Source organism: Pteropus alecto, unplaced genomic scaffold (assembly GCF_000325575.1).
Source record: "Pteropus alecto unplaced genomic scaffold, ASM32557v1 scaffold57, whole genome shotgun sequence".
NCBI classification, from domain to species: Eukaryota; Metazoa; Chordata; class Mammalia; order Chiroptera; family Pteropodidae; genus Pteropus; species Pteropus alecto.
The window spans coordinates 5,815,980-5,841,154 of NW_006442508.1; the positions used below are offsets into that span (position 1 = coordinate 5,815,980).

Sequence of the window (25,175 nt, forward strand, 5' to 3'; positions counted from 1 at the left end):
TTAGTGTGTGTGTTTTTTTTTTTTACTGTTCTCTTTTTAATTTGATATATGTATATATTGTGAAATGAGTACCATAAAGTTAGTAAATACGTTCATCACATCACAGTTACCTTTTTTGTATGTGTGGTGTGAAGATTTAAGATCTACTCTCTCAGGACATTTCAAGCACGCAACACAATATTGTTGACTATAGTCAACATGCTATACTTTAGATCCCTAGAATTTATTCATCTTATAATTGAAAATTTGTACCCTTTGATCAACATTTCTTCATTTTTTCCACCCCCAGCCCTTGGCAACCAATTACTCTGTTTCTATGAGTTTGGCTTTTTTATATTACACATATAAGTGAGATGAAGCAGTATTTGTCTTTCTCTGTCTTTGTTATGTCTTGTTTCAAGAGTGACATAGGACTAATATCACCAATTGAAAAAGCCATATTTAAGTTAATTATGATCACACACTATGATTAAGCCATCCCATGCTTATTTTATAGGCCTAGAAACTATCAAACATATTTCTAAGGAGGCACCTAATAAAACAGTGTATCATTTGTAGTAGTGGGGTATTGGAAACAAATTAAATGTCCTTTAACAAGGAAATGGAGACTTTATATTGCGGTGTAAATGGAGTATTATAAAGCAATGATAATTAAGGAAATCAGATATATGTATCAATATGGATATATGTCAAGAATATAATGTAAATGAAATGCAAGTGGTAGAATAATACCTTCAGTAAAATATTATTCATACAAAATTTAAAAAATGAAAAATAATGTACATTATTGATATTTCTGCAGAGATATGAAAGCTGCATGAAAAAATTAGCACCAAATTAAAGATAATGGGTATGTGTGGAGAGGAGGAAAGAGGAATGTATAAGAGAAAGGAATAATTGGCTACTACAACGTTTTATATAATGCTTTATTTCATTAAAAAATCTGAAGCAAATATGACAAAATGTTGAATCTTGACAAATCTAGTAGTAAGGATTTGAGTGTTCATTATATTGCTTTTTTGTATTCTTCTGATTATCTATTGCTGTATAACAAGCCATTACAAAACTCGTTGGCTTAAAACAGCAATTTGTAATGATTTCTCAGTGTTCACGGTTTGACCAGACTCAGCTGGTAGTTCTCCCTGGAGGTGACTCACCTTGTTTCAGTTAGATAAGGCTGGGGGTGTAGTCATCTGAAGCTTTAACTGAGCTGGCCATTGAAGACAGCTTATTGCTTCACTTACTGGCACCTCAGTTGGTATATCTGAAACAGTTGGAAGGTTAGCCGAAACTAACTCTCTCTCTCATCTGTCTCTCTGTCTCTGTCTCTCTCTCTGTCTCTGTCTCTTTCTCTCTCACTTGCTTGCTCTCATCTGTCTCTCTCTCTCTCTCCTCCCTCTATTGGTTCAATGTCCTTGGGAAACTCTATCACAAGTGGTGTGGGGATACAAAACTAAATGTTTATTGAACCTTTTTGGGTACAAATAAAATTTAATGGCTATATCCACTCAACAAGTAAAAAAATTTTTTGCCTTTCAAATGCCATGAAAATGTTCTCGAAAAAGTAGTATGAAATTATTATAGCATCCTGAATTTTATCTTATAACAACTTATTATCATTGTTTCTCTTGGGATGTGCAGTTTTTTTAGTGACAGAGGTAAGGATTCATAACATATGAGCATTTATAAATGTTATCCTATGTGAGCCATAATTTGGTTCTGAATTAATCACTGTATTTGAATTTTGTCCTTCTGACTTTTTAATCTGCCGAAAATATATGCTCATTATAGATATCACAGAATTAAAAAACATTAGCAAAAAATGAAATAAGATATATACAGTACAATTATTCAGATAAAATATTTTTTAACTCTTTTAAAAAAATAAAGGACCTAAGACTTTGAGGAAATATTACCACTTGCTTTATAAGTTTTGGGAAAAATAATAGTGAATTAACATATTTGGTGATTAAATAAGCTCAAGAAGCAAAGATATGGAGTGCATTGTGTATTTTATGCAAATTTATTGTATATATTTTCATTGGATATTTTTATTTTATCAGATTTTTACTAGTGATATAAAGAAATTCTCATTTCAAATATGTTCAAAAACAGAAGAAATTAAATTAGCCTAAAAGATATTTCTTTTCACTAATTATTCTAGACACATATATTTTGGTCATTCAAATTGTTAACATAAAAAAACTTTTTAAGAAAACATTATAGCAGATATTTACGTCTTTTTCAGTATTCTAAAATTCTCAATACAGATTCACAAATCAGATTCACATGAAGTAAATAATGGAATATCACAGGTGTACACTGTCCTGCCATCCAACCAACACAACATTTGGAAAGAAATTTCCCATACAAACCTGTGAAGACTCAACATGACACAGTGGTGATACATTTGATCCTCACAAGGCTATGAAGCCAGACTGCTCTTCATTACCATCTGGTGGCTACTGTGTGGAGTGGCATTAACCATTATTTTAAAAGAGAGTTAAAGGAACTGAATGTCATAACTTAAGAACATAGAGAAGAACTTTGTTATTATTGATATTAATATTAAAAATGTTTAAAGATAAAAACCAATGAAGAATTTTGGACTTTCCTTACAATAAAAAAGTATACCATAAAAAATATTTATTGAGAACAATTTACAATGGATGAAATTTGAATGTCTGGTAAATATGATTTCTGAATAGTATGATTTTCAAATCATACCTATGTGTATTACAACAACAACAACAAAAACCCACAATTTTTTTTACCTGTGTGTATTACAACAACAACAAAAAAAATCCCACAATTTTTTTTCTTTTAGTGATAAATTAAATATAACCGTTTCCTGGATTTACTAAATCTTTCACTCATTATGTATCTTCCACATGCCATTTGCCAAAGAAATACTCTTTTTTATTTTATCTACTGGGCAAGTATTTACATATCTTTAAAATTTTAGCTAAAATGGCATCTTGCTTGTGAAGTCTTTCTGGGTCCTCTGGCTAAAGGTTCTACTATTCATCTCTACAGACTATTGTTGCATTAACAGCAGATAATTTGCATAAGGGTTTTCTTCATGAATGTCTGAATTTCTCAAGAGCAGGGATGGTGCCTTATTTACTCTTGAAAGACTCAACTTCTAGGCATTTAATATATATTTACATAAGGAAAGAATTTAGGAAGGTCATTATTACTTAGGAAATTTAAATCAAAAGAAACCTCTAACATTTCAGGCTTAACAGACTAAAACAACAACAGATCTTGGAGAAAGTAAATGTTCATAGTGACTTTTTAAATTTCCTACTTCCATCACAGAATCGAAAGACCAAAATAGAACCAGAGAAATGACCGAGTTTTGCCGTATAATTTTAAGTATGAGATTGAGGCTCAGAAAGAATATATGATTTCTCCAAGTTTCTACAACTAATAACTGCTGGAATTGGCATTTGAATTCCTGTCTTCTGACCCTTCAACAGATTTTCATTCTGTTGACAGTCCCTAAACTTCTTTTAAGAGAAAACGTAATTCTAGGAAATTGGACTTTGACTTTAAAAATGAAATGCTTTTTGAGGGATCTGAATTCTATTCTTGATCCATGACCCAGCCTACACATATTTACAGGCAAGTTAGGAAATCATTAATTATGTCAATAAGGCAATATAAGAATATATTTAAATTTTTTGTGTTTGAATTTTATGCCAACAGTTCTAGAAATTTACTCTAAGAATATAACAAGGCATGCATCCCAAGATTATGAACACAGTGAGCAAAGGGACATCATTATTAATACTTTTGAAACTTACTAGGTTTTGTTAACCAATATCACCATAATAAAAGAAAAAAAGAATAGATTCTCTGATATAATTTCTGGCATCTTTGGTTCTTAAGGTATACTCTTTAGGGCTGAGTAGGAGGTGTCTGAGATGCTCCAAACACATCTTGTTTTTTAACAGTCTACTCCATTTATGTATGCAGACAAACTCATGTGATATCACTATAAAAACAGATGACGCAGTCTCTTGAAATCCATTTTTAATAAGATATGTTGGTTAATATCCAGAACTGGTTATATTCTGTGAATGTGTGTTTGATTCCATATCATCCAGCTTTTTTAGCTTCAGAAATTATACTTCTGGGGGCAAAATGCTTTTGGCATTTGCAGGCTTAACATTTATAGCTTCCATAGTTTCGGCATTTCATACAGGTTGCTGGTATATAGTGATTTGTAATTTGTACTAAGGCATAAATGTAAATAGTGGGTGCTGAGAAGCCAGGGAGCAGGCAGAGCCAGTCACTTAGCTAGAGAGAGAGTAAGCCAAGGTCAGGTGGTCAGATCTGGCTGAGGATCAGCACAACCTGGCTCTGCAATTCCAGGGTTAATGTTCCACATGTGGAAACTCTCTTGCATTGATTAAAAGGGGGAAAAAGTGGTTCTTGGTGAAGAAATAACCATCCGGTAAGCTTTTAAATTTCAGCAAATGCTGAAAATGTAGCAAAATTGAGGTTTGAGCACAGTATCTAAAAATGAATCATTTGATGCTTTAAGGAATAGAAATTCAAGAAGAAATAGTGAAGCAGTTCAAACATTTCTGTATTTGTAGAGACTATCAATGGTCTTTAACCTATAGTCATCTTTTAAAAGCTTTCTGAAGATACAAGCACTAAAAATGCTCTCCTCCCGTCTCCATTTTTTTCGGTCCCTGGGACCATTACTTCTCTCTCTGCAAGTTCTCTAAAACTGAAAAAAAAAAAAAAAAATGGCTCTGCAATGACTTTTCACCGAAGTCTGAGAGTAGGCAAGCTGCAACATATGAAGCCGAATTTTATTAAAAAGTCTTTATTTAATTTGCCCTCTATGGTCTTATTTAGAGCCAACTCTCAGCATTTTAACCTTTTTCTGTAAATACAAAAGTTTTCTTCCCTCTTTTTTCCTTCTTATTGCTCTCTCTTTTTAATTCACTTAAAACTTGGAAATGTTTGGGGAGACATTTGACATCATGCTTTTCCAAGTCTTCTAATAAAAAAAGTGATAATTTTTTTTGCTTTCCCCTTGCTTGATATAATAAAAATATTTTTTTTCTGAATGACTCATTTTGATGCTCTTGGAGAATGAAATCTCTTCGATTGAGTTGTTTACAACAGAATTATAATGGAAAATGTGTTTTTCCTTTTCTCTTCCATATTGAATTATGACCATAGACTTTGATTTTTAGGTTGAAATTGGCTTTCAAAAATTGCATAAGGCTGCCTAATGCTCACAGACAAATCCCTCATTATGTTATACTAAAAGAATCTGGCTCTTAGGAAAGACATTTAACATATTATTTGATAATTCAGAGTGCATAATCCCACAATTTACAGTAACAAAAAATGGGAAAAATCTTTTAAAAAAACTACCCTATAATAGTCATATAGATAAAACTCCACTTTTACGGGTCTGGTACATCCATTATATTTACACTTTGTCTTACATCATGAGTACAAAATCACTCCAGAATCAAATTGCTTAACTTGCTTTTGATTACAATGACTTGAATTATGATAAAGCATGTGTCCTGAAGGCAAACTGTTTATAAAATAAGGAATTATAGAGGTCAAGCATTGAAAAACATTATATGTGGGTTTGGCATAAGATTATATAATTAATATGTTGTTTTCAACCTATTTGACTTTGCTTGTAACACAAAATTCTGCCATGTGTGAACCCCACAGGAACATAAAATAAATAGGACAAACAGTCATTGTAGTAAGATGATAGATTTAAAGCCAAATATCCCAATACTTACATTAAATATAAAAGCAAATATAGCAATTAAAAAGCAAAGATTACCAGGATGAATAACAAAATAAAACTAATATGTATATGTATATGTCACTTAAAAGAGGATAACTTTAAATGTAAGGACACAGAATTTTAAGGTAAAGTATATCCTATGTTATCACTATATCAATAGTAGATAAAGTAAATTTTATGTGCAAGAAGCATTATTAGAGATAAAAATGAATTACATATCGAAAAAGATATAAATCCTTCAGAATAATATAAAAATTCTGAATTTGTTTATACTTCAATTCATAGCTTTAAAAACACTATAAAAAAACTGACAAAACTAAGCTCTCCAATCATAGAGGGAGCTTTTAACATACCCCTCTCAAAAACTAATGGAACAGATAAAATATGTAGAAACATATAAATGATTTTAATAGTGCTGCAAAAAACTAGATCTTATTGACATAGAGGAATGCTGCATCCAAAAACTGCAGAGTATGTATTCTTTTTAAATAGCATGGAACATTGCCCCAAGCTGGCCACTTGCTGGGGTATAAAGTGAATTAAAACAAATGTCAAGAGATTGAAATCATACCAAGTGTATTCTTTGACCATGGTGAAATTAAACTAGAAGTCCATAACAAATAGATAACCAGAAAATCCTTCTAGAGAATGTAGAAAAGTTAATGGAGACGGAACAAGATGTCAAAGACATAGGTGGGATCGAGGTCATAGGGAGGCTTAAATTATACTAAGGCATTTGTCCTAACAGCACTGGGAAAACATTAAGATTTATCTTGAGACTGATGTAATTAAGTTTGCATTTTTAAAAGTTCATTCTGGCTGTGGCTGTGGCGATGGGAGAGTGAGGGAAGTGAAACTGGGTGAAGAACAATTTGGAGTGAATCTAGATTTTAGACGCAAGGGCCAGTTGGGGAACACTTGTAATATTATAGGTGAGGGTGGTTGTCTGACCTAGAATAATGGCACTGGGGCCAGATAGGCACTATTGGCCTTCGTTGACAAGAAATGACTCCCAGCTTTTGCTTTAGGTAAATGCTGGGGTGTGGTGCCATTTACTTAAATACTACAAAACACAAGAAGTGTGAGGGCAGAAAATTGGAGACAAAGACTATAAGACATTCAAGGGGATCCTATATTCATTAAATTCAGAACCATGTTCTGGACCTGAAATGTACATTTGAGATTATAAGTGGTAAATAAAGCCATGTGAACAGATGATACTGTGCAAAGAAATAGCAGAAAGCTTATGCTAGAATTTAAAGAATGCCAACTTTTAAACTTCTGATATTAGCTATCATTTGAGAAAACAATTATTTTTCCATACACCCGAACTTTTAAAAATACAATTTTTATAATATTTATTTATATAATTTTAAGGAATAATACCTAAAATTAATGCATTCAACATTATTAATCAACACGATCTACTAAAATTAAGATATCTATGTTCAAAACAGTATCGATTTTAACTTTTTTAAGAAGGAAAAAATAGAACTTGAGATTTAATGAGTCCAATTATACAAACCATGGTTAAGCCAATTAAGAGGCATGTCAGATGGGAAGCCCTGAGGGTCTAGATGATGTCAGAGGTCATATGCAGTAAGCATCCCAATCCATGTAACCACTGGTCATCCCCGGTGGTGCTCTGCGATTTGACTGTAGAAGTAGAAGTTAGCTGGTTGAGGTGATACAGGTTGGAGGGTTTCAGGCTGTTCCTTCAGATAAGAACACGTGAGCCCAAAACATTCCACTTGGGCCAGAAAGAGGTTGGTATAGTACACATTTGGTGATCCCTAGACTAGATAAAAAAAGAACAACAATCACAACAACGAAAAACATACAAGAAGAGGTGATGGTCCCCATTTGGGTTTCATCTAAATTCAATATATTTTTAAAACATGAATGTGTGTACTTTGAAAGATTTCCTTTAAAAGACTTTGCCAAGCTTTTCTCAAAATGAGAAATTTGGATGGGCTGCCCAAGCACTTGCACATCGATTAAGATTTCTTTGCCTGCCACAGCTGACATTTAAACCAGGCTTCTGCTCACCTCTGTATAGAGGTGACTCTTCTGTTCCAGATTCTCAGTTAGTCTTGGCTTGGTGCATATTCAAGGCAGCTTTCTCAGTGAGTAGTAATACAGTGTTTTGACCTCCCTTTGGTAAGTAACAAGGCAGTGTAGCAGGAACTGCATTGGCGTTTCTCTTCCATATACCCCATAAACATCAAGTTCACATCCCTGACTCTAACATGATGGCTACTACAGAAATCAATTATCGATTGTTTATGGTCTCTCACATGATGAACTAGAAGAAAAAAAAAAAATGCTTAGGTATGGAAGTATTGATGAGGTCAAAAATTCCCTGTCAGAGAATAAGGCAGAACTTGGGAGCAAGTTCAGAATCATAGAAACTGCAAGGGTAAGTTGAAGTCTAGTCTCAGAGTGTTCTGATGGAACTGCTTAAGTGAATTCTGGCACCCATACTTTTTCAAATGAGGAATTAGTAGCTTAGACTTGAACCTGAATCCTACTGTTACCCTCTTTGCCCAGGGTATGCAATGGCCTTATGGACAATTTCTGGATTCCTGGATTGGGATTCTCATTCTTATAGATTTCTCTGGTACTACTCTCCATATGTCAACTTGGACTTTTGCCTGCTTCTTACTCTTCATACTTACAAGGTTGTGCCCAGATCACCTATCTGAACACACTGCTCTGGATGTTAGATTTCACTAAGATTCTTGGTATCAGTCTTCTCTGAGACCATGTTCTCCTCCCAGTACCTGAGTTTCTTTCTTTCTAGTCTGTCCCAAAGCCTACTGCCACTTCCCAGTCATCTAGGCTTTGCCACATCATTCCTGCCAACTAGACTATTCTTAGCCCTTCCCATCTGCCTTACATCTGAATACACACTATTGTTTCCAGAAGTGAATTGACAATGGAGTCCATGTCTGAAATGGAATGACTGTTCAACAGTTATGAAGACCCACAAGTCAGTTCACAATCAGCTAGATAATAGGGCTCAAAAGTAAGACACTGAAAAGTTACCATTATAAATAAATTCTTTCTTTTCTTTTTTTTCTTTTTAATGTTTAAGACATAATCAGAGATGATTATGTTAACGGAGCAACATTCTATAATAAAATATAGTAAAAAAACTAACCAGACCCTTTCATAGGCTATTAGAGGAGAAAGGACTTTTAAAATTATCTAGATCAATTCCTTGTCTCCTCCTCTGATGTTCCTTTAACAGTTACATAGTATTTATTTACCTCAAGCTGTAGAAAGACTTTTGCTACATCAATGGCAATGAGTTTAAAAAGTGTCAGGTCCATACTAATGGAGGCAATATGGCAAGCAATGCCAAGATCACCTTATTTTGTTAGTGCAAGTAAATATGATCAATTGAAATGTTGACTCATTTCCCTGACATCACTTATTGTTGTGAGATTATCATGCCATCACCATATTATACTCATATTGGAGCAAAGTTCCTATATCTTCCTCTCTAAAGCTGGAGTATTACTGGAGCTGACCTACTCTACTCCTGGCTCCCCCATTTTTTAGCTGTTTCTGTTTGGAAACGTTACTTTACTAATCTAGACTTCATTTTCATTATTTGCAAAAGAAGGACAATGACAGTGTTTATAGAATTGTTAACAGGAATTAAGTGCGTTAGTACGTGTTAAAACAATTTGAAGAGTGCCTGGAACAGTGAGCACTAAAGAATGTTAGTTATATTAATAACTAACACATTAGATTTCTGAACCTGACACTTTTTAAACTCATTGCCATTGATGTAGAGAAAGTCTTTCTACAGCTTGAGGTAAAAAAACTTAGAAGTGTTAAAACAGGGATTTAACACTTTAGTGTGAATAAATTTTAGTCAGTGTGAAAATTAGGGCATTAGACAATTTGTATTTCCAGTGGGAGATGAAACTCAAAGGTCAAGGTACCTAAAAAATGAAAAGAAGTGCAACTGAGTGGGGAAAATTAGCAAAAGAGGATGCTGGTGGTCCAGGACAAACTTTAAAGATTTTGCAATTTGTTGGAAGAGGTCATCGAGAGGACATGACCTCCAGTTGACCCATGAGCTGGATCTCAGCATTAGAAGGCTCTTGACATGCTCCCCTGTTCTTGGAATGTACCTTGCCAACCATCTCCACACTAGGAGCTGTTTCAAGAACATAGGCTTGAGAGAGTAAGGTGTTGAGACTGTCTGGACTGAATACGGTAACTGAACCCAGTTAAGTTCTCTATACAAACTTAGAAGACTGACACCAAGGAGCAGAGATGTAATCCTCTTGCAGCTGAGAAGACTGGGCCAGTTGGCGACATAACACAATTTTGTCAAAGGCCTCATGTTATCTTTGCTGCTGCAGTAATGAACTCCACTGTGTGATCAGGCTACTCCTTCCTGCTTAACTGCAGGCACATGCGGAGCCTGCAACTGTGATCTTGCTTTAAGATGAAGGGGCTGCAAAAGGCACTAAGCCCAGCTGTGAACTGGGCAGCAAATACTAAGAAAACTGGCAGCAAGATGGATGTGGGTCTGAGCCAACGACATCTACATTTTGTACTGCTTGCCTGGGACTAAAAACCAGGTGCAGGAATGGATCAGTGTAAGGTCTTAAGTGGGGCCAAATAGTCATGCTTGACAGAAAAGCAGAAAACGTACCAGACACGGCCCAGACTGTTCCCAGGGAGGTCTATTTGTGGGCACGCATACCTGCTCTCCTTGGTGAGTATGTTCCAATAACTTGTGGTGGGGTTTATGAATATGACTAATCTATGCTTCACTTTGTGTTTTTCAAAATGTTCCAACTCTGGGGCAGCTCATATGTTTATAAGCTCTAAGTAAAATACATTTCTCCATAAAGAGATAAAACTTCTCTTTTTCAGGTTTTATAATTTGCACTTAAATCTAATTGTACATGTTTGTGAATATGTCTACATTTTCTCCTCAAATATTCATGATTTATAGACTTCTATCTAAGCCCCCCCAATCATTAAGTGTTGATTTTTTTAATCTTTCAAAATACAAGGGAATGAAAAGAACGATATAACAAGCATCTAGATGCTCTACACTCAGCTTTACTAAATTCTAACATTTTGCCAAAATTCAGAATTTATTTAATAAAAACTAAATTTTACAGGTATAATTGAAACGTTCTGAGTATTCTACCACAACTGTCCATCGTATTGAATTTAGTCATTCTCTTTGCATGCATATTTATGTATTACTATTGCATATGTATTCAAAATAAATAAGATTATTTATCATGCTTTTAATATTTTTATACAGTATCATCATGTAATTTGCTTTTTATATTAACACTATGTTTTTGAGATTACTCAATTTTATACATTGATATGGTAATTAACCCTAGCTTCTACAAAAAACAAATAGCGAAGTAAGGTAAAAGTTTATTTCACCCTTGTGTAAGGTCCAATGTTGTTTACACAAAATCTCTAGTACAGTTGCTTCAAGTGCTGACTCAGAGGTCCGAGCTTCTTCCATCTCTTGGCTCCATTTACACTCCTGTCCTTCTAGCTTCCTCGAAGTGGGAAAACGACTGAAAAGAAGAGAAAGTACACTACGTATTTAAGCATCCCAGCCAAAAAGTAACTCATAATATTTCTCTTAACATTTTATTGCTTGGAACATGTTACACTGTCACTCTAAATGCAAGGGAGTTACTGAGATGTAAAAACAACACCAAATGGTTTCAGAGCATTAATTAGAAAGTGTTGCCATTAATTGTCTACTTTAATTTGTAGAGATTTGTCTGATGTTCATTAATGTACTATATAAGCAATGAGTGGACATGGGCTAGTTTTGCAATGTTTACTCTCTGATTAACAAGAAAGTACACTGAGGTTTTCCTACTGATTCTCACAGCTCTTGTATATCTTTATTCATTCCATTCTTCATTTATTCAAGACATAGTTTTCATCTTCTACAATGTATCAGGATTTTTGTTAAATTCGAAAACAGTTATTATTCCTAGAAGAGGATGCAACTAGCAGGGAAAAAAAATATTCAGCTAACTATAGAAGTATGGGGAAAATGTTCGAATAGATGTTTTAACCAAATGCTGCAGCAGCTGGAATATTAGAGAGAACTACACCTTGACATTCTCAAGGATGAGATGGGCAGGGCAGCACTGTAGAAATAAAATCCAGCATGTAGAAGTCTTGCCTCTGTTTAAACAGAAAATCAGAGCAGTTTAGTGTTAAATTTCAAGAACATTGTAACAAAGGAGGGGTTCAATGAAGGAAAAACGATAAAAATAACCTCACTAAAAGACTGGCTCATGGTTTCTTATGTCCCCAGGGGAAAAACATGAACCAGGCTGCAAAAGCCAAAGATTCTTTAAAAATGCATTACTCTTTGCTATATAAAAATTCATATTCGTGGGTACGCAATGAAAAAAATCAAGCCTGTTATTTTTTCTTTCCCATTATTAAAAATGTTCTAGCTCTTTAATAATACTTTAATAGAATTTTTTTGGAAACCATAATTATTTGAGTTGATTACTAAAGTGATATATTGACATTTCGTGAATTATAAAATTGCTTGTTTATTTTCTGAAAAATAGAAAAATCAAATCCAGATATGTTTTTCTATTGTCCCCTATGTGACAAAATTTCTGTTATGCAGACAATTTAATGAGCAAAATTATGTTCCTTGGTTGAAATGAGAGTAAAAACAGTTTTTGAACTATGTGCTAAAATCCTCAACTTGTTATTATTAGAAAGTTTACCTTTTAATAAAAAATGAGCTGTTCTAAAAGCAAAGATTGAGAATACCTGAACTAATACGATATTTTTGACAGCAAAAAGAGATAATAAATTGTTTAGAAAGAGAGATATTTAGAGTTAAGTTACCCGAAATTATAATTATTAGATGCATGGACTTCTGCACATCATATAGTTTCTAGGTGGTTTACTATTTCTCACCTTAAAATACAAGTGTTGGGTCAGATTATTAAATTTCCTGCTGGTGTTAACATTTAATAAAACTAAAGGAATGTTTGGCAACATGCTTTTGATATGAAAACTGTCAAGGAGAAGTATTATGATTCTGGCAACCAGGTGACATTATATACACCTTCAATGAAACTTTCATATGTGTGATGCTTTGCTGATAGTCTCGTTATTCACACATTTACTTTAACTCCTGGGACAATTAAAAATGAACATTTTTTTAACTGACTACTTGATGCAGTATGATTTCAGAGAATTCTTGAGAAAATATGAGATAGACTTCTAGGAGAAATGTACTCTGACAACTACTGTAGGAAGCCACCTAAGAGATAAATCAAAATAAATAAATAAAAAACAACTGGAAACAAATGGAAATATATAAAATAGAAAAGAGTAACTATAAACAAAAAATTAAAATCTTCAAAATTTATTTCTTACACACACACACACACACACACACACACACACACACTTCTGGTTTACCACTAACTGCAGAATATTGGCAAGATACTGAACTTTTTGATGGTTTAACACCCTCATGGTGATTATTTTATAAATAACATATGACTAAACAATCAATCATAATTTTGCCCACTGTTATATTAACACTGTTTTGGAGCCTGCGGATTGTACTTTTTCATCCACAGATTGCTAGGAAGTTCAAAACTGGTTATCTTCTCTCAAAATTCAAATAATTAACTTGTTGTAAAGTTCAGATTTCAATTACTGACTTTTCTCTTCTGAAACTGAATCTCTTACCACTTTCTTTATTGTTTACCCATGTTTTTAGTTTTTCCTGTTAGAAATATAAGTTGCCTTTTCCCCTTTATCAAAGAATTATTTTTTGTCTAATCAATAGCTGAATTTTTAATGTTTCTAGTTCCTAGAAATAAAACAAATGCCACAACAAAATAATGTGATAATACTGGAAATCTAAAATTTTAGAACATATTTTTCTTCATCTTTTGGCTCTTACTGACAACTTATAAAATTTTTAAACATTGCTAACTTTTAAAAAGGAAAATTAAACTTTCAAGATTGTCCATTGTGATATTGGTTTAGCTTAAAAATTTTAATGAGATTGAATCAAAATAATTTGTAATGAAAACTAAAGATCTCAAAATCTACGAATTTTGGAAAAAGTAATGCTTTTCTCATTTGAGTAATCAAAGAGTCTTCGTGTCCTCATATTTGTTTACCTATCAGCAGTAATCGATACAGTTGATCATTTCCTTTTCCCTGACACACTTTCTTTCCTTGGCTAAGGAGACCACATTCTCCTGGTTTCTTTCCTATCTGCTGTTCCTTCTTGGTCTCTTTTTTTCTAGTTCCTTTCTGTATTCTAAACCTCGAAAGGTCGAAAAGCCCCAGGGCACCTTAAATTTTTTAAACATTTTCTACCTATACTCACAATGTTGGTGAACTTATGGAGTTCATGATGTTAAATAATTAGTTTACTAGAGCTGCTGTAATAAAATACCATAGACTGGGTGGCTTACGCGATAGAAATTTATTTATTTTCTCTCAGCTCTCGAGGCCGGAAGTCTAAGATCAAGGTGTTAGCCTCAAAAACTGTGAGAAAATAAGGTCCTGAGGCCTCTCTCCTTAGGTTATGGATGGCCTTGTTCTTGCTGTGTCTTCATGTGACCTTTCTTCTGTGTGCAAGTAGTCCTGGTGTTTCTTCCTCTTTTTATAAAAACATCAGTAATATTGGATCAGGGCTCCACCCTTATAACTTCATTTAACATTAATTACATCCTTAAAAGGCCAATCTCCAAACACAGTCACACTGAGGGTAGGGCTTCAAAATATGAATTTGGGAGGGCAAATAGTTAAATCTGTAACAAACATCCATCTATATTGCTGATGGCTTTCAACTTTATATCTCCAACCAAGACCATTTTCTTGAAATGGAGTTATCCACTTATATCCAATTTAGCATGTCCAAAACACAACCCCCCTTTCCCAAACTGTCCCTCCACATCCCTGCCATCTCAGACAATGGCAGCTCTCCCATTGGCTCAGCTCAGAAACTCTGGAGTCATCCTTAATTCATCTTTCCCTCACTTGTACCCCATATCCAACCTTTCAGGAGGCCCTTTTAACTCCAGCTTCAGAATATATCCAGAAAGTGACCACTTCTCACCACCATCACTGCTACTATAATTTTCAACCTGAATTAGTGACGTAACTCCCTCCACCCTTACTTACCCTCTAGCACTCTGTATTCTAGAGCAGCTAGAGTGATTCTGTTAAAAAGCAAGTTAGATCATGTTATCCTTTATACTAAATCCTTGCGCTGGCTTTTCATCTTACTCAGAATAAATCTTTTAACTCTCCAATTCATCTCCTGTTGCTTTTTCTGCCTCTCACTCTGCTCTAGCATCACTGACCTCCTTAAACATACTGGACACATTCCTACTCCAGTATTTATACATTTGCTGTTCTTTGTTGGCAATGTTCTTCCTCACTAGCTTCACATAGCTCACTCTACTTCTATCCATAGCCCTTTACTCAAATGTCATCTTTTCGATGAAGTCTTACTGACCACTGTTTCTAAAGTTTTAACACACATCTCTCCCCAGGTTCTTATTCCCATATCCTGATTTGCCTATTTTTTTTTCTCTTACCATTCCGTAAATATAGAGTATACTTTGCATATCTACCTTGCTTATGGTTCATCTCCTTCATTAGAATATAAACACCATGATCTCAAGGATGAATTTCTACCTGTTTTGTTCATAGCAATATGCCTGGTTCATATTAGACATTCAATAAATATATTTATATATTTATCCAATAATTCAGTGAATATGTATTGCCTATCTATTTTGTGCCAGATATAACTATAGATAAAGAATATGCATTGGTGAATTAAAAAGTTTTAGTGGTTTTGTTATAAGAATGTATATGATGGTAAAGAACACAGAAATCTCAGCCACAATTATTGGCCTTGTGGGGACACAGGACATGCCAATCCACTAAGAACAGCTGATATCATGAAGTTGGCAATAGCTATTGAAGGCATTCATGGCATCCACAAGTTTGGCCATATTGTTGGCTCCTCTGCAGGCACGAAGATCTCTAATCATGTGTAAACTTGTGTCTCTCAAGTGTTTCACCCTATTATTACTCGACCACTAATCCAGTTATGTCTTGTCTTCTGGGAGAATTCTCCATTGTCTGTTCACCAGTATTTGAGTAGGTCACTCTCTATGCTCCACCTTTTCTCTGTCAGAAGCAGTATAGCATAGTGATTAATAATATTGGTTTTAGATTTTGACTTTGTGAGTTTGAACCTTGACTCTGTGACATTTAAGGTGTGTGACCAACAGCAAGTTGCTTTTTCCACTTGTTCTTTTAAATTATCTGAAAAATGAAGACAATATTACTAGCATTGAGAAATGTTAGATATAAATGGCTTAATGTATGAAAAAGACTTAAAACAGTGCGTGGAATGTAGTAAGCACTAAATAAACTATAGCTTTTGTTTTTAATTCATAATTTCTACTTGAGAAGTACGGCTTATTCAAAGTATCTGCTCTTTCCTATTTCATCATAACCCATCAACCTCATGACCTCTCTTCTAACTCATAAATGCTTAACCTCTGTACTTTTTGCCTATGGCTTCAGAACAATTTAACAATTGCTTTCAATTTCACTGTATTTGATATAAAAATTAGAGAATTTTTTTGTACTGGCTTATTTGCTTATCACTTGAGTTTGTGTCTTAATTTCTTCTCTCTTGTATTGATGTTTTGTTTTGCTGTAGTAATCTTTAGGTAAATCTTGCTAAAAGGATCTGTGAGGGACAAACCATTCTCAGTCCTATAATTTCTAAAAATGACTTTGTATTGCCAACACAACTGAATGCTAGTTTGCGAGAGTATAGACTTAACATTTCAAAATCATTTTCACTCAGAATTTTAAAAATATTGCTTCATTGATTTCTGGTGCTAAATTTGCTAATAAGAATTTCTGATGCACAGGTTAATAAACTTCTATCTTTTTCCTTGTTAAAAAAATCTGGTACTAAATATGCTGTAAGAATGACAAGTTATTCTTTTTTTCTGTGTAGAAAATATGGTTTCTTCTTTGCAAGAGAACTTTAAATTGTTTTCTTTATCTGGATGTTCTTGAAATTCACCAAAACATGACTAATTAATGCTGTTTAACATTCAATGAGCTTGTTCAATCATAAAACTAATAATTTTTGTCATTTCTGGGACATCGCTATTTTTTTTTATTATTTACTCCTCTCCTTTTTCTTCTTATGAAACTTCTGGATATATTTTCAATGATCTTTTATTTTGTCTTTTGCAATGTAATCTTGATAATTACTTGATTCTATCTTCTGGTTTACTAATAAAAGTTTCATTTGTGTCATTGAATTCATCTATAAAATTTTCTTTTAAAATTAGTAATTACATTTTAATTTCCTGGGGCCCTAGTTTTTATTTTTTGTCATTGTTGTTGACTTTTGTTTTCGCCTAACAATTCGCTGTTTTTCATTGGGTATTCTGTATGTACTTAAACCTTTCCCAAACTATTATAACTACTTTAAAGTTGTCTTACCCTCCACAAAGATTTAGTTTTCTGCCTATGGAATTTATTCTTTTTCCTCCATGATTTTGATTTTCCTTAAAGGTTTGCTACCTTTGATTATCTGTATGTGTCTATAGATACATTTAGCTGTGAGCTGAAACATATTTCTCTCCTCATCTTAATGCCTTCCTCTCCTCCTCCCATCACCCCACTCTTCTCACCACTGCAAACATGATTTTATTCAGTTGTCTCTGAAATACTACCGTTTTCTTTATCTTCATCAACTGCAAGCCCTTGCTTGTGTTTTCCACCTACCCCAACTCCTCCAAGTTCTTAGCTCTGTGAATTCAAGACCCAGCAGAAAATATCAATTCTTTTGAGATATTTTCCCTGACACTCCAGGTTAATATGGAAAGTTCTCATTTCTAGCATATTTTACATTATAAACTGGTTTTCTGAATATGTTTACCCTGTTAGTTTTTATCTTTTATTGTTGTATAATTCTAAAAATATTTTTGAGTAAATGAATGAGCCCTACGTCTATATGTTTAGACAGAAAAGTGTTCACCTGGGTAATCACCGAGCTATTTGTAACACTTTGGTTATTCAGTTAATTCCTGTTACTAAAGATTTAGTCTATGAAACAGGTAAAATGAAAAGTATACATACTTTCTAGTGGAAAAAAAAATAGTAAAATCTCTACACCTAGAATGAGTTATGAATGGCAACACTTTTAAATGGCAGTCTAAAGCAATATCTCACTGATAACAACCTTAATAGCCATTGTCTTTGATTTTTCTCTTACCCAAAGCATCACGTTGGTTGGCCAGAGGTCATAACACTACAAGCAGTTTTCAAATTGACACTTTATAAGATTCTGCTACAGAAGCAAAGGTCTGTTGTGCTTAAAGAAAAAAAAAATCTCTAATTCTGGCTTGTTCTAAAAATATAAATCACTCATAACACAGGATAAATCTTAAATGTATTTAATTATATAGGAGAATTTGCAAAAATCATATAATTTTCTCAACAGAGGTTAAAAAAGTATTTAATGGTGGCAACATTTTTTTCATAATTAATAGTGTACTAGTAAAGAGTGTAGACTGTCATTAGACAATGTGAATTTGAATTCTGTCTCTATCGTTTAGTTGTTTGACCTTGGATAAATTGATGAACTTTCTGTGTCTCAGTTACTTCATCTGTAAAACAGAATTATAGTATCACTGCTTCATGAGTTATTACGAGCACTAAACATGTTAAGTATGGCTGCCTTACCAAAATTCAAACTTTACTAATGGTAATTGTGATAAAAATATATCATATTGTGAATAGAAGTTTGTACTTTGACCAGTTATCAGATGAATAAGTTAAGATCTAATGCACAATATAATGATCGTAGTTAATAATATTATATTGTATACCTGAAATTTGCTAAGAGTTTATCTTAAATGTTCTCATCACACACTCACAAAAATGGTACCTATGTGAAGTGATGGATGTGTTAATTAAATTGATTATGGTAAGCATTTCACAATGTGTATGTATATTAAATCATCATTATATGTTATAATTAAATATATCATAAATTCAATTATTTATATGTCATATAAGCAATATTATTTTAAATCAGAAAACCTGAACAATTAAACAGAGTACAAATTCCACAGATAGATTCAGAAAATAATATATTGTATGGTTATTAGTATTAAAAATTGTCCTAAAGATTGATTGTGGTAATTTATACTGCTCCCAAAGTGTGTGAAATTATATTCCTCCACAGCATTATGATACTTAATGTTAAACCTTTGTAAAATAGCAAACTAATGAATAAAAATGGTATTTCACATTTCTTACAAAATTGTATTCATTTGAGTGCTAACAAAGTTGAAATTTTTAAATATATTTATTGGTCACTTTTTTTGTGAAATGCCTTTCACAATCATATGCTCATTTATTTATTAAGTATATTTATTTATCATATCAATATGTATCAACATTTCAAAAATATAAATTGCAAATATATTTTCTAGCTTGTCATTTATTCATTTTAATTAGTTTTTATAAAATATTTCAAATACCTAGAAATAGAGAAAGAGCAGAATAATGGACACCTACATTTCATGGTTTGGTTAATTTTAGTTAATTCTTGAGATTTTGAGGGGATAAAGTAAAACAGTTAAAATCTGTTTTGTACCTTAAAATCTAGTATCCTCTCTACCTTTATTATCTATTTTATAATAGATCCGTATTTATCTATCTAAAATCTATATCTAAAATATAAAAAATGTATGTTATTGTTTTTGCACTTAAATTTTTTAACTGCACTTAATGTTATCACGCTACTATCTTTCTGCACCTAGCTCTTTTTATTTTACTTTTGTTTGTTTTTGCTTAGTGTTTATATTTGGGATTTATCTGTGTAAAAAGACATAGATTTTTATATAATTTAATTGTTGTATTCTGTTGTGTAATCATATTTGCATTCATTTATTCCCAATAGGTAAACATTTAGGTTGTCAATTTTACACTATTAAAAGCAACACTTCAATGAACATCTTTAGACTGCATGAGTGTTTCTAAAATTATTTAAAACAGCTTACACGCTATATATATTCAGTGCAACATAACTGTTTTTAAGGTAGTGTGACAAAGGAAAATTAAATTTAGAATTTTAAGGTGTCGGGAAGAAATGTAATATATCAAAATGCAGGTCATTAATATCTTACATAATAATTAAAGCTGAATTGTACCTATAAATCTGAGATTCCCAGTGGCCAAAGCAAATAGAGAAACTAATGAATCTTAGAATTCCTATTACCCGTAAGATACACAAGCTATTCAGGAAATGAAACAATTTTCAGAGTACAAGGGTCTCAGAAAAATTTTCTCCCACAAGTATTTATTTATATGATACTGAATGATACAGTGGGCTTTATCTTCAATAGCATCCCAATAATAGATATGATAATGAATATCTTATGTTCTTATAGTGTCCTTCCACGTAAGTGGAAGGCATAATTTCAAAGTCAGATTCAGTGGAATTGATTTGGACTGGGGCATGCTAAACATTAGAATTCAAGTAGATAAAGTCAGTAATAGTCTTCCTTAATTCTAGAATAAAACCTTAGGTCTTCAGCAGATATTATTAAATAAAATCCTGGTTGTTATACAAAAATTATTTTTGGGATTTATGACCAATTGGAAAACATATCCCAATAAAAGCTATGTAAGTTAAACAAACATAGTGAACTCCAAACTAAATACTTCTGTTATGAATTAAATTTAGCTAGCAAGGCTGACAATTTGCATTCTACAATAGGTGGATCAATTGACAATTTCCAAGTGGAGAAGAACTTTTTATGCTGTCTTTTCACTGTTGCGTCACCAGTTTTTAGCATAGTGTGTGACACTTAGTAGGTATTCGATAAATATTTGAAGACTAAATGAATGAACAAATGAATGAAATAAACTTCCACACATCTCATTTTCTAAGTACAGCTTTTGCAGTTGTGCAGTATAGAGGTTCTATGCTTCAGCAAGAACTGGAAGCATAAATTTTCTCTTTTACCCAGTAAAAAAATATCCGTAGGAACTAAAAATATATACATTTAAGAAATATACTTTTAAGAAAATTAAGAAACCTGATTAACAGTTAAAATTGCCTCCAGAACAAATAGCCTACTATTTAAAGTTGTTGAGGCTCAATGAGAAAATAAAATTAATGTGTATATAAAATGTCAAGATCTACATATGTGTAAATGTTTGCATAATTCTTTAAGCACATTTCAATTATTTGATGCCTTCACTATTTGATGCTTTCACTATTCTTTTGAAATCTTGCACTAGTATATTTGATGCCTTCACTATTCTTTTGAAATCTTGCTAGTATATCACCTCTTTTCCATGCTAATCACTATCTGACTTTAGTTCCTTTTCTTGGGATATTGTAATAACCTTTCTTTCTTCTTGTTTTCTCTGTCTCTGCTTTTTCCTCATGAGGTCACTGTTTCAAAACATAGAGTACTTAAGTCCATAAATTCTGGGTTGAAATGCTAATTCCACCATTTATTAGCTGTTTGATATTTAACTAGTTACATTACCATAATTTGTTCTCAGTATCTATAAAATGATAATAATAATAACATCTACCACATGTGTTTCCTCATTATGTCTAAATAAGATAATCTATAATGTACAAGAACCAGCAAATAGTCAGCAAGTGATGAAAGTTAATTGTTCTTATTGTGATTATTCTGCCAGAACATTCTGTCTAAAATCTGACCTTGACCATTTCCACTTAAAACTTTCAGTGATTTCCAGAACCTAACTCTGTATAGTAAAGGATGTAACTTATAGTCTGACTTCCCTTTGCATTCTCCTCACCCACCATGTCTACCTCCCTCCTTTTATGTTCTCCTCATTCACTGCAGGGTTCAACTAGCCAAGCAGACGGTAGTCTTTTAAGTCTCTAGGACATGGTACATTCTGTTTCCTCCTTCTGGAATGCCCCTCCCTCCTTCTTCTGGCAAAAAGTCTCATCCTTCTCTGAAAACCATATCTACCTCTCCCTGGCAGAATTCACAAATTCCTTTCACCAAATAAACTATCCAGAGATATATATTTAATTTAGTTTAAATGTGTGTCTCTCTCAAATTAGTCTGTGAATTTCTCTAGGTCAGGAATTCTCTTTAAGTGATCTCTAAGTCCCAGAACGACTAGAACATTGTAAAGATTTAATATATACCGTTAAATAAATGAACAAACGCCTACCCCAGGACCTGCCGCCCAACATGTGCTCAACGACATTTATAGTATTGCATTGACTGAGTTTAATTCAAACAACTGTTGCTCCTTACAAAACTCCAAACTAATTGCAAGCGGATGTTAGACCCTTTGGATGTTTCAGGGTCCCTTCTGGGTTACCAATATGAGATTACACGCTGGCAATTTAAGAAAGAGATTTGGCTCATTAGTACCTAGAAGAAAAGTGGTACTTGCAGCAGATGGCCCTAGAAGAAGAATTGCCTGCCCAGAGATGCTGTCTCATTGCTTGCTTCCTACACCCCTCATGCCTGAAGAGACAGGAAAGGAGGAGGGAAGAAAAGAGAGTGAAAAATTTGACCAGCCCTTCCCCTTCTCTTTCCCACGAGAAGGGTTTCACTAAGCCAGATGTTTTAAACACCTCCCAAGTTGACCTGATTCTTGGAGTCTTCAAATACATCCTGGGTTTTCTCTGCTCCTTCCCTTTTTCTCTGTTTTTTCTTCTTCACTCACTTCACTCCCTCCCTCCTCCCATTTCTCTCTCTCTCTCTCTCTCTCTCTCTCTCTCTCTCTCTCTCTCTCTCTCTCTCTCACACACACACACACACACACACTGGTGACCAAAGAACCGCCCAGCCTCCAAACCCCCAGTTCTTGGACCATCGTGACTGTCAAAGAAAGGTGCCAGTCACAAGGAGCCTTAGCCAGATTTCTGCGAGTTGAGAGGGAGAAAAAAAAAGGTTGAGGACAGAAAAGAACATAGCAACCTCCAATGCATAAAGAAAGCTCTGTGTATACACTTGCACGTAGAATCCCCAGCAAGCAAATAGCAGGATATCTCCGACTACCAGAAGGACGCGGAGCACCACAAACAGGAACTTTAAAGGAATTGAAATCTGTTGCCTGTTCCACTAGGAATACTGTTTGCAAGGCACAAGGTGTCTTTTGGTAGTGAGCACCCTCTGCGCATGCGCAAGTCCATTCGGGGAATTAGTGCCCTGCCGCCGACTAAGTTGCATTCCTTGAATCTTCGCCGAAAAGACAATTTTTAATCAGAGTTAGTAATGTGGACAGTACAAAATCGAGAGAGTTTGGGGCTTCTCTCTTTCCCAAAAAAATGATGATTGCTGGTCTGTTGTGCACACAGGTGAGCTGCTGTTATTGAATGTCTCTTTTTTCTTGGTGTTTTTCTTTTAACATGCTTGCTGGATCATGTAGCTTGTTATTTGGGGGTAGGTGTGCCTGTCTATTTTTGTGTCTGCTCGCAGTTTGTGCTCATTCTGAATATGATCCCTACTTCTTTCCTTCAGCGCCAATGAGCCCAGCAACATGTCATACGTGAAAGAGACAGTGGACAGATTGCTCAAAGGATATGACATTCGCTTGCGGCCGGACTTTGGAGGTAAAGCTTCATCTTTTTCAACCTGTAACCCATATCTAGTTCTCCTCCATGTCAAAGATAAATGTAAAAAAAAAAAAAAAAGCAGGTTATTTTCCTAAGCGTGCAGTACGCCCTACGCCCTGGACACACACACACACACGCGCGCTCGCGCGCGCGCGCGCGCACACACACACACACACACACACACACGCACCGGACCTCCGCCCCCCGTTCCCCCTCCTAGTCTCAGGTAGATGACCCCAAGCAGAGTCGACCTTCCCCTGGCCTGACACACCCTTTGCATAGTCACTGCATCACGCGTGTGCCCACATGTTTTCCCAGGCTGTCCCCTGCAAGCAGAGGGTAGGTGGGTGTGGAGGGAGCCCATTCAGAATGTAGCAAGTGCAGGGAAGCCCCTCGCCCCAACTCAGCCGGTCGCCACTCTAAGAATACGTCCATAACGTGTCCCCACTCCCCGACAGGGCCCCCAGTGGACGTCGGGATGCGAATAGATGTCGCCAGCATAGACATGGTCTCTGAAGTGAACATGGTGAGTGGCCTCCCGACGGGCCCGGCGGCCGGGCTTACGCAGATGCGAAATGGACAGGTCCGGGTGCCCTCTGCGTTTCGTTGGCGGTCATCTCGCCCCGGCGCCGGGAGACCCACTCCGGGTGCGCTCCCCCCCTCTCTGGCACACACACATTGCTGCCCCCTGGTTTGTATTTTCTACCACACACACACACACACACACACACACACACACGCGCGCGCGCGCGGGCTACTGCAGTGTTCCGGGGGAAACGTGCTCGGCACTATTTGGGGAAGGACCGGTGACTGGCAGCCGCGAATGGGGTGGGGCGGAATCTGAGCATTACTTTAGCAGGGTTTCCTTTAGTGTTCCGAGGCGGAGGGCACCATCTGCTGGTGGTCGGGCGGCCTGCACTGGGGTCCTCGGACAGTGGTCCGCAGCCGCTTTCTCTTCAGGTCCGATGTCCGCGGCCCTGCCACCAAGCACCCACGCACAGAAATGAGGTTTCAGAGTGTCCCATCCCTCTTTCCAGGCTGTAGCACACCGTGTGGCAGGAGCAACAGGCTGAGACAACAGTCTGTGCTTGCTAATACGAAAATGCTCAAGCCACATTCTGGAGAGGCTCATATTGTTACCATGTGGGGGTTGTTGAATTTGTCTTGCTGCTTGCAAATTTAAGATGAAAGAGAACAGGTCGAGTTATTTCTTTATTTTATCCGAGAAACTTAAGCATGCCAGAAAAGCCTGATGATTAAAGGGACGGTGGAAGGGAGGGGGACGATAGGAACAGCGCAATTCTTTCATTTCAAAGGGTTAACATTCTTTTGTTTCCTTTTTCCCCCCTCCTCCTTTTCTGAAGCTGTTGCGAAATGGATTGAAATCATAGCTGTCACGTTCTTTATTGGCTGTTTCCAACCACTGTGGGGTAGCAGTTTTCTAGTTGTTAGACTTTCTGTTGCTCCTTGCAAGGCAGGGGGAAAAGCCTGTTGCTTTTCTAGAACCAACCACCCCAGGAACAGCTATATCTATGTGAGCAAAATGTCATTTTTTTCCACTTGCGAAAAAATATTGTGGCAGCAGAAATTTAGACAGTCTGAATAATTTAAAGACTAAAACCTTTGTTTTCTTTTTTTTTTTTAAATCACTCTATAGCTGTAAGGCTATTATTG

The 25,175-nt window shown here is 35.0% G+C and overlaps 1 protein-coding gene across 3 annotated transcripts in view; it reads left to right on the forward strand.

The window, feature by feature from the left end:
* The first annotated feature begins 22,792 nt into the window (after positions 1 to 22,792).
* GABRB1 (gamma-aminobutyric acid type A receptor beta1 subunit) overlaps positions 22,793 to 25,175 on the forward strand; it is a 375,428-nt gene continuing 373,045 nt past the window's right edge. The window contains exons 1-3 of one of the 3 annotated variants that reach the window (XM_006922474.2): positions 22,793 to 23,243; positions 23,407 to 23,498; positions 23,960 to 24,027. In XM_006922474.2, the coding sequence (XP_006922536.2) occupies positions 23,426 to 23,498; positions 23,960 to 24,027 (141 nt within the window). In that variant the 5' untranslated portion in view covers positions 22,793 to 23,243; positions 23,407 to 23,425. Of the gene's footprint in view, positions 23,244 to 23,406; positions 23,499 to 23,959; positions 24,028 to 25,175 lie in introns of those variants that run through there. The other 2 variants (XM_015597505.2, XM_015597506.2) reach the window with 2 other exon arrangements.